The sequence below is a fragment of the Herpailurus yagouaroundi genome, unplaced genomic scaffold (assembly GCF_014898765.1).
Source record: "Herpailurus yagouaroundi ecotype Mexico unplaced genomic scaffold, PumYag 159, whole genome shotgun sequence".
Taxonomy (NCBI): Eukaryota; Metazoa; Chordata; class Mammalia; order Carnivora; family Felidae; genus Herpailurus; species Herpailurus yagouaroundi.
The window spans coordinates 64809847-64823541 of NW_024412400.1; the positions used below are offsets into that span (position 1 = coordinate 64809847).

Sequence of the window (13695 nt, forward strand, 5' to 3'; positions counted from 1 at the left end):
GCTTTTCTCTTACTATTATGCTTTGCTTCCCTATAAATTCAGCACATATCTTAATTTCTTTTTATTTCCCTAAACTCCCAAGTCAATCATGGACCAGAGACTGCTAGGACCAGAGCACTTTTCATATGTCTCTCAAGCAGAGGTCACTGGTGGCCTGGGCCAGGAGACCAGGGAGGCACTCAGACTGTTGGCCCTCACTCTGCCAGTCCATACTGAGGGCACAGCAGGCACAGAAATAGGAATTAGTTCAAGAATTTGCCTCATACTATCAGGCTCTTCCTTCCGGGATTGAAGGAGATAATCCTCAAAAAGCTCAATGCAGTGCTGGACAGGGAGTAAACATTCCCCTCTCACGGGGCTTCTCCAGCGAAGTAGCAAGTACAGAAATGCTACTGCATGAAGACCCAGTCCATAAATGGAAAACAGCTTCCCTGTTAGGAAACTGCCTTAGAAGTAAGTGAAGTGGCTTTCTTTTTATCCTCACCTACCTACTTTATTTTTTCACAATACAAAACTTCTTGTGGTCCCTTGAAATCTACATTGACTCCTACATGGACAGCCTTTGGAGAGTCATTTGGCCATTCTCCCCAAGTGCAGAAACACATTTTTCCAGTAATATAATTTGGATGTCATTCACACTTGCCTGTTTAGTTTCTTTTCTGTTTAATGTATTTTTTAACAGACAAAGAGATCAAAGACCTAACTCCAGTGGAATTATTTCCCTCAATTTGGCAGCACTTCCCAACAATGACTGTCTAAGGGATAGCTTTTCTGCACGAAGCTGCCCAATTTAATAAAAAAAGATTGTTGCCTATATTGATTCCATATTGGTGCCAATTTGGCATCAGGCTTTTCTTTTACCTTAATAGACATGTCAAATGTCTTCTGTCTAGGTCATTTACCTGAAGTGGCAGTGATAGCATTCAGGAATCTAGTTTGTTCTTTTTAGGGGGAAAACAAGTTCTTTTATACAGTCTATGCATAAGCAGTTTCAGAACTGTCTTTCCTCCAATTCTCTGCCCCATGCCTTTCTCCTGCTTTGTCTTCTCTCAATGTTCTTGGCAGGCTTCTGAGAATGCCCAGCTCTGAGGGGAAACACCCAAGATTATTCTAAAAGTGCTGGTGGAAGTTGCTGAAGTCAGCATGAATTCTTTTCTTCTTTCCCCTCGCCTCCCCTCGCCTCTCCTTTCTTTTTTTCAGTAGCAGAAATCTGTGTTGGTGGGGGCAGGCTTGGCTCCAGTCTCCCGGGCAGGCTGTGGCAAGCCTTCTGTAACGGCTATGTGTCAGGGCTGGTGTGGAATCACCAAGGATGGCTGGACCCAATGGTTGTGTGTCAAAAAAATTAAATAATCGGGTTCCCTTTTTCCAATAAAAAACACAAATTGCCCCTATGATTTATCTACTTTATTATGTCAAATGCTTCTCTCCCCTTCAATAAATACATGGTATAAAGACTTTGTATCCAGAAGTAGCCTAGCGACCCATCCAGAAAAATGTTAACTTCTTTGTTCCAAAGTCTTGAAAACACTAGGGAAAGCTTGAAGACTGAAGGTAGTATCGATATAATCCACAATAAGTGTACTTCCTCTAAGTAGTTTGCATGGGTTTGCTTATTTAGCCATCACCACAACCCTATGAAGCAGAGACTATTATGGTCTCTGTTTTATTGATGAAGAAAATGCAAACAGAGATGGGAAGTATTTTCCCAAGGTTGCACAGCTAGCATGTAGCAAATCTAGGCTTTGCACCCAGTCTGACTCTAGATTCCACCTCTTCCCCTTGCTCCAGCCCCTTGCTCCCTTTGAGTTAATTAACCTTGTGGTCTCTAAATTATATTATGAACAATAAACTATGTTAGAAATCATATTAAAATTTGTTAAAAAGAATAGCCCTATGGCTCAGTCAGTTAAGCATCCAACTTCGGCTCAGGTCATGCTCTCGCAGCTCACGAGTTTGAGCCCCACATCGGGCTCTGTGCTGACAGCTCAGGGCCGGGAGCATGCTTCAGATTCCCTATCTCCCTCTTTCTCTGCCCCTCCTCTGCTCATGCTCAGTCTCTTCTCTCCCTCTCTCTCAGAAACAAACATTAAATTAAAAGTTTAAAAAGAATAGCCCTAAGAAAGAACTTTACTAAACAGTGTTAAATTTCTCAACCAAGAGTATGTAAGAGTTATATGGCCACTGCCACACAATAGCTGAGAGAGTGAAGGGTCTAGAAATAGGACAGTAAACCCTTTAAAAATCAAGTTGCTGGGGTGCCTGGGTGGTTCAGTCAGTTAAGCGTCTGACTTTGGCTCAGGTCATGATCTCACAGTTCATGGGTTCGAGCCCCACGTCGGGCTCTGTGTGGACAGCTCAGAACCTGGAGCCTGCTTTGGATTCTGTGTATCCCTCTCTCTCTACCCCTCCCCCGCTCCTGCTCTGTGTCCCTCTCTCTCTTTCTATCAAAAATAAATAAACATTAAAAAAATTTTTTTTCAATTAAAAAAAAAAATCAAGTTGCCTACTTCACAACCAGGTCCTATCTCCTGGCTCTCTCCTGGGTTCTCTGGGACACCAGGGATTCAGCCAGATTATTGCCTTTGGCCTCTAAGCTCCATACACTCATGACTTGAAAACAATAATGTCTAGACAAGATGAATAACGTTTAGAGACAGTAAATGTGAAGTGAAACAACACCGTGGTCAGAACTTTACGGGAAAGGAGAAACGGAGCAGGGTCACTTCTTTTCTTTTTTTTGGTTTCTGGTCATCTCAGACTTTCCTGACTTCAAAAAGTTGCACTGTCTGGCTGCGCCCACTGTTTTCACAATTGAACTTATTTTGGCAGGTCTGAAAAACAACTCCTGGCAGCCAGTAGAGACCCAGGTTTTGTGAGTTCTAACACTTGAAATTGTGGGGGGAGTCCTCTTTAAGAAAAGGAACACAAATTTATAAATGCAAACTTTGTAGATGGTAGAATGAAAGTCACAGCCTCCTTCCTGGTCTCCTTGCTTCCGCTCTCTTTCTAATCTAAGTTCTTCCCATGTAAAAACTTTAGGTCCCAAAGTGTGTTTGTTCAGAGATGGAAATAGACATGCGACAAAATGAGAGAGATCCTCTGTCAATTTAGCTTGGGAAGTTTCTCACAGCACATTCATTCCTAGTGATTCCATGCTGCATATTAGCATAACAAAGGCACTAAGAAATTCTGGGTTTGAAAAATCTGCAAAAATTTATCTGTCCGTGGAATCTTTTTTTGTGGAAGAGCTATTAGCATTTCACGAGAAAACTGGGTTTGTAAGATTCTGATCTAAGTTAATTTTCGTAAAGCATTCCTGTATCGTGCTTCTCCCTGGATGAAAAATAAGTTCCAAAGTTCATTTATGCCTCCAGGATCGGGTCCAAATTAACCAGGTCAGTAGTCCAGGGCATCCCTAATCTGGCCTTATGCCACCTCAACTTCATCTACTCCCTCTTCAAGAGCAAATGGCCTGCGGCAGTCAGTTCCCCCATGGATGAGCAGGCAGGCTTATCCCTTACAGGAGACACCCACACAGTTCTCTCACTCTTACTGCCGAACTCTCAGGCTGGCATTTAGTCCTAGGCCACACCTAGCATTGTTAACTGAATATTTCCACGTGGCAGCTTTCTCTCCCTCAGCTAACTATGTTTCCAGAGGCAGAGAACTTTTGTCTTCCTCAGCACTCAAGTATGCATTGATGACTTCACTGTGCAAACAGATGGCACTTAATAAACATATGTTGCCTGGATAAATGAATTAATGAATAAGTCTTGGTGGACTTCCTTTCAAATCAATTGGCTTTACAGGTTTCTGAGTCCAGGACAACCAGAGCAGATTGAGGATGAACATACAAGCGTATCAGGAGATATCACAGATCCAGCCCCATCTCTAACACCATATCCAGTGATGCAGAGAAGTGACTTAAGGGAGACATTTTATAGACTAGACCATGCAGAGTAACTATGTACCTTGCTGGGGGGACCAGATGAGAATATGTAAAACAGGGCTTTAACGAGGGATAGTAGAAGATATAGGTACATGCAACATTGGATAAAACTTCCTTTGCTGATCACAAAAATGTACAATTCCCAGAAATTCCTTTTTAACAGATGCTTAATTAGCATCTGCTGACTTTGATAAGTTGATCACTGAGTCAATTTTAATGCCGTCTCAAATCTTAAATTATCTTATTTTCTTAACATGAAGGCTCCTATTTTATCTTATAGCATGGGTAATTCTTCCCTCCAAGTAGAATAAAATTAAACAGGTTCATAAAATATTCATTAACTTTCATATGAATGCATATATATATCTGTGCCTCTAAGCTTAAATTAGTTGTCTCCTATAGCCTGGGATAACCAAATATTTTCTCAAGTGGCTTATCTTTTTGATGGTTCTATTATTTGATCTATGGCCTGAAAGTCTTTTTACTTCTTAAATACAAATACCTCTACTTGTATATAGTACAAAGTAACTAATTTAGGCATTTCATTCATATATATAATCATATTCACTAGAGTCCATGGCCAGATTCTATAAATCCACATTAGCGATGCCAGGAGCAGACTGTTGGATCTTTACTTAAACAATACTTTTGATGCTGATAGTGATGACCTTGAACAAAAAGCAATGCCAAAGGTGGCCCATCCGAGCTCTGCCCCTGATGATCTCATTTACTTGAGCTGGGGTAACAATGGACCATAACAGGATTTCAAGCTCCGACTCTACTGGCGACCAACTAGCTGGTGACCCCAGACAAGTCCTCTAGCCCCACTGGGTCTTAATTTTCCAATTTGTAGTTTGAGATGGCTAGATGGGATATGGTAAAATTATGCGACTCCAATAAGCAAATTCCATGTTCTATTAAAAACGCCTCTAAAAGGCTTTTGGTTAATGAGGGAACTAAAATTAGACTGACCTATAATTAGCTTCTTAGATATGAAGTATCAGCCACATTCCTGGTGCTTAACTGGTATCAGTCCCAGGTTTACTGCATGTCAGGTTGCTAGAGTCACTTCAGGAGGAATTACAGGACAAGCCTTTCCTTGACTGGCCTTTTCTACGGTTATTTATTTCCTCATTTTCCAATTATGAACACATTTATTAGAATCCTTGTGACATAAAGATTTCTTCATTTACATGTAAACTTAAAACATTTTTGAGGGAACCAAGACCAGGCCCTTTATAGCAAATGTTATAAATGGAGGACAAAGAAACTTTTAAACATATTTTGTAAAAGTAGGTGAGTTATTCCAGATTGATTAACCCTTTTTTTTTTTAAAGTTTTACTTTTGAACGTTTTTTATTTATTTTTGGGACAGAGAGAGACAGAGCATGAACGGGGGAGGGGCAGAGAGAGAGGGAGACACAGAATCGGAAACAGGCCCCAAGCCATCAGCCCAGAGCCTGATGCGGGGCTCAAACTCACGGACCCCGAGATCGTGACCTGGCTGAAGTCGGACGCTTAACCAACTGCGCCGCCCAGGCGCCCCTGATTAACCCTTTTAAGTCATTTTGCAACCCACCAGTGATAATATCAAACGTATTAAAAAAAAGAAGAAGCAAAAAGACAGAAATATAAATTCTTTTGAGCATTTGATGTTTTTACAGTTTATGTATGAAAGATTATATAGATTAAGAATGCACATGCTTTTGGGGCACCTGGGTGGCTCAGTCAGTTAAGCATCTGACTTCAGCTCAGGTCATGATCTCACGGTTCACGGGTCCAAGCCCCACATCGGGCTCTGTGCGGACAGCTCATAGCCTGGAGCCTGCCTCAGATTCTGTGTCTCCTTCTCTCTCTGCCCCTCCCAGCTCATGCTCTCTCTTCCTCTCAAAATTAAATAAACATTAAAAAAATAATCAAAAAAAGAATGAATATGCTTTCTGTGAGACACTCTCATAAGGGACATGCTTCCTAATGATTGTTTTATATCAGCTGAGAAAATTATCAATCACCTACCATGTGTAAGACTCTATGACAGCTACAGTGGGAGGAACAGAGGCATAAAGGACATGAGTGTGTCACTAAAGAAACTGATAATACAGATGAAATAAGATGGACATGTAAAGATAATGATGAACACCCTACAGTATAGAATAAAAGACGAGTGACAGATGTAACACGTGCTGAGGAAGGAAAAATGTGCATTGATCATATTTATAAAAGAGCTCTAGGGGCGCCTGGGTGGCGCAGTCGGTTAAGCGTCCGACTTCAGCCAGGTCACGATCTCGGGGTCCGTGAGTTCGAGCCCCGCGTCGGGCTCTGGGCTGATGGCTCAGAGCCTGGAGCCTGTTTCCGATTCTGTGTCTCCCTCTCTCTCTGCCCCTCCCCCATTCATGCTCTGTGTCTCTCTGTCCCAAAAATAAATAAACGTTGAAAAAAAAAATTAAAAAAAAAAAAAGAGCTCTAAAAAGAGGATAAATGGAATAGATTTTTAAACAGGAAATATAATACTAAGTTTTACAAGGCCTATTCAGATACGTTTTGGAGTGGCACTCACTGAAAACTATGAAGCCGATGTACTAGGCACTTGATCTAATAAGAGTAAGTCTACCCAGGAGCATTTGGTGTAAAAGAAAAGCCAGACTTACCTGTACATTGGCATGGACAGACCCAGGCACTTGATATTTCAGCTCATGGGCTGTTGTTTGAGATTTTGGAAGCAGAAAAGGATACGAAAGGGACCGATACTTTGATTTCATTATCTAAAATGAAGAAAAACAGATTAAAAAAAAAAAAAAAAGATCCAGATGAGAAAATAGCTCCATTCCTCCCTACTTTTGTGATTATAAAAGAAATTAAGATTCATTTGAAAAAGACAAATGTTAACAGTGAACGTTTCTAGTTGAAGAGGCAATAGATGATTTATTTTTGTGCTCGTTCCTATTTCCAGTGGCAGAGAACTCCTTTTTCCCTTCCTCCTTTACCTTCTGGAGTAAGGCATCTACTGTTTTATTTTTTTTTTTTTATTTTTTTTTTTTCAACGTTTATTTATTTTTGGGACAGAGAGAGACAGAGCATGAACGGGGGAGGGGCAGAGAGAGAGGGAGACACAGAATCGGAAGCAGGCTCCAGGCTCTGAGCCATCAGCCCAGAGCCCGACGCGGGGCTCGAACTCCCGGACCGCGAGATCGTGACCTGAGCTGAAGTCGGACGCTTAACCCACTGCGCCACCCAGGCGCCCCTACTGTTTTATATTTTTAAAGAAAGCCTAAGTGTCATCTAGAGTTATAGAGGTATATAATTCCAAAAATTGTATTTTTTTTGTAAACTGATTTCTTACTGTCCTGTCACAGCAATGTATAACTGTATATTATATTTTAATAATTTCACAAGAAAATTATATAGAAGAACCATAGGTCATAAATTCCTATTGATGTGCACTTCAGTTATTTCCCATTTTATCAGAATTATTAGAAGCAATGTCCAAATAAATTACCTTGTTGAATTACTTTTTAACGTAAGTACCCAAAAAAGATTTTCTGAGATAAAGGTTGTATACTTTTTTTTTAATTTTTTTTTTTTAGCGTTTATTTATTTTTGAGACAGAGAGAAACAGAGTATGAACAGGGGAGGGGCAGAGAGAGAGGGAGACACAGAATCTGAAATGGGCTGTCAGCACAGAGCCCGACGCGGGGCTCGAACTCACGGACCGTGAGATCATGACCTGAGCCGAAGTCGGACGCTTAACCGACTGAGCCACCCAGGCGCCCTAAGGTTGTATACTTTTTAAAAAGTTTTTTGGGGCTTACCAATTTATCCTGCCAGGAACGGAGTATACAAGCAACAGAAATCCCCAAACCAATCACAGATACTAGCAGGTTAAAAGTAATGTCCCTTCATTTATTCATTCATGCTCCCTTAATTTTGGTTCAAAATATTTCCATTATTTCTAAGAGGTTATCAAGTTTATGTAAACGAAAGCTCACGTTAATGAAAAATAAGGGGAGACTCTAAGCTGTTGATAAAATAATTTTGTCCCAAATTATCAAGGACGCTAATGCCTTGTCATAATTCATAGTAAACAAAATGGAAGCTTAATGACACCAGGATGGTAGGCACTTGAGTTCTTCCTCTATGTAATGAAGGCGTACTAAAGACGTCACAGTCTGGACAAAAGGAAAATGGCTCTATCTTCTCACGCTGCTTCCCTTTGCTCAGAATCTCCTTCCAGAAGCCTGGACCAGTATGAACCCAGTACAACGCCAGGACGAGAAGGACTTGAAAGCTCGAGCTCTTTCCTCCAAACAAGGCCCTTGCCCCCTACAACGGCCTTCTAGGTGACCATCAGTCCAAACCAGATGCTTAATCAACACTGAGCATCCAAAATGTTAAAAAGATCACAACAGGCCCTGAAAGTAGCACCTATCTCTCCGTGCTTCGAATTGCCTGTGGTATGAAAGTTCAGGGACATTTTCTTTTTCTTTTGCCCACAGACCCCGGCTCTCTGGCAACCGGGCACTGAAGAGCAGACGGGCCACCACAGCCCCTTCTTGCCAACCCTCTGGGCTCCTCCTCTTCCAGGCTATTTCTCTTCACGTGGACGGAATCATGATAAAACCATCCACCTACCTTCGTGAAGTTCCAGCGCTGGATGAAGTGACGTGCTACGTCACGAGCTGCCTTCCCGTGAACTGCAGAGGCAATGTCATGCCATGGCATCCGGGGAGTGGAGTGCCTGTCAATGAAATCTGCCCAGGTGCCCCGGGCAAGGATCATCACTAACTTCTGTGCCACAGACACAGCCATCTGATTGCAGCACTCACCCCAACCATGATATGTAAAAGGAAACATGGTAACGTTCACAATGCGTATATTACTTGGTTTGGGTAGAACAATACCTTTATAGCCAAGAAAAACATAGCTATCTATTACATTGAGGAGCACGGTCCCCCAAGTTCCTCCCCCAACAGGTTTCCATTTCACTTAGTACGACATAATCACTAGTCAAGGCAAGATGTGAATTGGTGTAAATTATCTAAGGCTGTGTAGTTAATATTACATTTTTCTTCTAAATCCTGTTGAAATAACCTCAGGCTGTATATACAGTTCTGTCTTTCTCTTCTCTTAGACACATAAGCACAGTGATAATCTGAAAATGGGTCATTTTAATGCTGGAAGATGAAGATGATAAGCAGAAAAGGAGATCAAAGGAAGTCACCTCTTGCAGAATTACAGATTATTACCCCCCAAATATGCCTTGATGGAACCTGGAGGTTTCAAACAGTAAGCTATGTTTCATGCTCTTTTCTTATTATACTTACAAGGAAATGTCCTTGTGTGTATGACTGGATCATAGTCCCCAAAGTTTTACCAAATATTCAAAACAAAACAAAGCAGAATAAAGGACATTATATCCCGTACATGCATACTTGCTGAGATGCTGACAAGTAAAAGACAAAACACAAGCAGCCACCCACGACCACGGTACTCACCAGCAAAAGGTTTATCAAGTTGAACCCAGTCTTTGAAGACAAAATTGCAGTAGTCTTTTCCATGCCAGAACCTGGTTTCCCCATGGAGCTCTCCCATGCCTGTCTGTAAACTGCGGAGGGAGTTGGTGTCTGGGAAGGCAGCAGAGACTGTGTTCAGGTGGGCCCCAGGGAGGGAGGCTCGCGTCTCATTTATTGAATGGCTAGAGACTTCCGAACTGTTGTTATCGTTAAGCCTTGGAACTAGGGTAGCATGTGTTCATTCTGTCTGAGGCTGTGGGCTGGTGAGGTTTCATAATCCGTACGAGTTTACCATTAGCGAGTAGTGGGGGCTATAACCAGGTTCATTACTTGACAGTGAAATTCAACGTTCTTCTCCCCATCTACTAGGTGACTGAAGAACAGATCACACAGTTAACCATGAGTAAAGAACTTGCTGAGAGGGACTATGAGAGAGCAATAAAGCCAGGTCAGGCAGAGAAACATGAATGGGAGACGCCATGAAGAAGTCATACCCTTGGCTCTCTTCAACCAACAGGGCGCGTGCCCAATACATAATTTTGTCTTTTGCATCTCAGAATCAAGAACCTCAAATCAGCACACAGCCCCTGTTCCTGCCCTGGGATTGTCAAGCTGACTGACACTGAGCTTCATCTTTTTGGGTCATAAATTCTTTACATGTAAAAGGAAGAATTTGGCCTAGATGGCATCTAAGATCTTTGGCTCTAACATTCCATACTCCCAACGTCATAAATGACATCCATAATAAATATCACAAGAACACACAGAGCTTATGATCACATAAGGCGCAAAAGCAGCAACCCACCGCAGCATTTCACAAAGAGCTTTGTCGGGACCGTTTTACTTAATTCTGACGGAAATAGTTTGTACATTTATGGGATATGGTGGCCACATAAACAACTAAGCAGGAAGACAAGCAGAGCTACAAATCACAAAGCAGCGCTTGGCACAAAAGAGGCACTTAACAAACACGCTGGGTACAAAACTATTCATTGAATGAATAAATGGTAGCACGTACCAGTGAGAGGAGCAGACCAGCCCCCTACCACCACCTGTCCCAGAATGGTCTTTCTAAAACGCATACCATTGGCTTAAAAGCATTCTAAGATCACCTGCTGCCTGCCCACGGGGAGTCAGGTCCTAAAAGCTGAGTGTGCACAGAAGGTTCTTCCCAAACTGATGCCAATCTCCCTTTCTGGCCCTTGTTCTTCCCCAACCCAGGCCCCGTGCACACCACCTTTCTCCCAGTGTTTCGACAGGCGTGGTTTGTTACGCCTTGGTACAGTTGGCACATTATTCCTTCCCGTCCGGAATGCCCTTCCCTCCCTCTCATCCTCAACTCCACATCTTTCTAGAGCTACAATAGCTGTCACCTGCCCTACAGGTACCTCCCAGATCCCAGAAGGGTGAGGCTACCACTAGCGCTGCCGTAGAACCATCAGTAGCTGTACACCCTGGTGCCTCGGACTCTGTGACACAATTGTGCACGGATGCTCCCCACGAGTCTGGAAGCTCTTCGGGGTGGAGAGTGTGCCTTCACTGTGTGGTGTAGCTCCTGGCATTCAGTAGGCAATCAATACGTACTTGCAGAACAAAGGTTTTTAAACAATCACCACACACACACACACACACTGCTAATATTCTAACTTAAACTGAATAATTAACCTTCAATGGTTATTGACATAATCTATAAAAGAAAAATGTCTTAAAAGTGCTAAATATTAACAAAACTAAATAATGTTAAAAATAGCATTCTATTGACTTCTCCCAGTGATTTATTTTCCTGCTCTGTTGAGACTGAAAGGCTAAAGTACTGGCAATCTGTTTGCTCACCTGTAAAATCTTTAGAATAAGCATGGCATTTTATATTTTTTTTTTAAAAAGAGAGATAGAAAGGAAACAGGAACAAAGAATGAGGTAAATCATGGGTCAAATTCCAAAAAAAAATATATATATATATATGGTAATATATACATAAGCTAAAGCTTAACATTTATATGCATACATGTGTTTAAAAATCAACTTTCACCTAACAATCAGTTATGATAAGAAAAACAAAACAAAGCAAATTCTCATCTCAGAAAATTGTGTTGGTACTGATTGGATTCAACCTGCTCATAATTCAAATTTTTTTTGGTTTCAGTCATGGCCTAAATTATTCCAAATAAGTCAGTCTTCCCCAGAACAAATTAAATATTAAGGCAATACAGCCAAGGACTCATAGTTAGTGTGACTGCTGCCCAGAAGTGCATGCGCACCTACGAGCAGGAAGAGAGGCTTTTTACATCAGCCATGCTGATCTGAGGGGTCCTCCTCGGTCTGCATTTGGCTTCCAGCTGATTTCATAATTGCACCTGCCTTGTCTTTGGCATAGGTTTTATGCCAGTTTTCTGCAATCCTCATCCCTCAGTGGCCCAGACACAGGCTGTAAAGTTCATAGAAAGGGTGTCCTCCTGGCTTTGCTTCTTCCTCTCTTCTTTTTATGGTCTCTTGACTGCCAAGGCTGCATCCCCTACACCATTACTGCAACCCCCGCTTCTTGACCTTCTTTCCTAGTCCCTCCTCCTTCACAAAGTTCTCCCTAATCTTCTTCTAAATGTGCTCTTCGAGCTCTGGCTTCTCCTTTGGCTCTCAGATCCACAGCCCCTTCCAAAGCCTCCCTCAACCTTCTCCACCCAGTTGTCCCACCAGACCTTAAAACCATGTGCTTAACACTAGAATCATTATTATTCCCACAAAATCAAGTCTTCCTTGAGATTTCTGCTTTCTGTTCATAGTTACTCAAGCTCAAACCTCAGGATCAACTTTGGCTCCTTTCTTTTCCTTGCTCTCTTCTCCACCTACCTCCCAGTCACCACTTCCCAAATCCTATTGAAATTCTGCAGATTCTTCCTTTGGAAAAAGTTTCTCCCATTCACTTCATTCCTGGGACAAGCTAGTCAGACTCTCTGTGTCTGTAGTGTAACTTAGTAAAACACCACCCTTAACTCTCCACCCACTCCCCACCACCTGTCTTCTCCAAATCCCACCTCCATCCCTCACCCACCAGGGATTCTCCAACATTTGATAGATGAAGTTCAAGGTCACAGCCTGACCTTCAAAACCTTCCATTACAGGTACAGATCTATCCCACCAATTCAATCTAAACACAAAATTTACTAACTCTTATCCATAATTCCAAAACCCAAAAGCTCTGAAAATTCAAATGTTTTTCTCATAGCTCATTTGCTAGCAAAATCTGACCTGAACTGACAAGAAGTTATAATCTTTATTTAACCCACCTGGTGTTGCACAAATATAAATGATCTGTTTAGGTGTTTCCCAGACCCTGCAAGCAGTATAACATAATATAGAGTATAGGTATTGCATTACCTTTCTAAAATCTGCAATTTTCTAATTTCTGAAGCACATCTGACCTCTAGAATTTTGAATAAGAAATTATAGACCTCTATGCATCTACCTCATTCCACACCTACATCTGACATGATGAAATAAACACTTTTGGCACTTCCCACATATGTGTCCTAAGATATAACATCTACCAGGGCACCTGGGTGACTCAATCAGTTAAGCTTCTGACCTCAGCTCAAGTCACAATCTCAAGATTCTTGAGATGGAGCCCCACACGGAGCTCTTTGTTCTCAGCACAGAGCCCTCTTTGGATCCTCCTGTTAGTGCATTATCTAATTAACCCATAGTGATCTTGCACATGGCTCCACGCTAATTTCTGTCCACAGCCAGTAAGGTTCACTAGGAGCCCAGGTCATCGTGGTCTTTTGCGTTCAAGTAAAACTGATTTGAACTAAGAAGCTAACCCAGTTTGTAGCCTCAGGAAAGGAAGTTATTAACTCAAGCAAATATTCAGTTTCAGATTTCTTATGAAGAGTTACTCTGTGCTTAAATCAGGTTTCAAGTCCTATGAGACACTATGTTTAAATCATTACATAATTTAAATGTAGAGCTGTGCTCTTTAAACTCCTTTCATTAATAGCAGAACCTTGCTTTTTTTTTTCCAACACAAATTCACATGGAGCTTTTATATATATATATATATACACACACACATATATATATACATATATATGTGTAGGTGTATATATATGTATATATGTGTATATGTGTATATATGTGTGTGTATATGTGTATGTGTGTGTGTATATGTTTCTGTGTGTATATATATATGTATATATGTATATATGTGTATATGTGTATATATGTGTATATGTGTATATATGT

The 13695-nt window shown here is 41.5% G+C and overlaps 1 protein-coding gene across 7 annotated transcripts in view; it reads right to left on the minus strand.

The window, feature by feature from the left end:
• Window positions 1-13695, minus strand: part of PLD1 (phospholipase D1) — a 211065-nt gene that overhangs the window by 62673 nt on the left and 134697 nt on the right. For all 7 annotated transcript variants that reach the window (XM_040480751.1, XM_040480752.1, XM_040480747.1 and 4 more), the window contains 3 exons: window positions 9442-9570; window positions 8579-8697; window positions 6598-6711 (listed from right to left, as the gene is read on the minus strand). In XM_040480751.1, the coding sequence (XP_040336685.1) occupies window positions 6598-6711; window positions 8579-8697; window positions 9442-9570 (362 nt within the window). The remainder of the gene's footprint in view (window positions 1-6597; window positions 6712-8578; window positions 8698-9441; window positions 9571-13695) is intronic.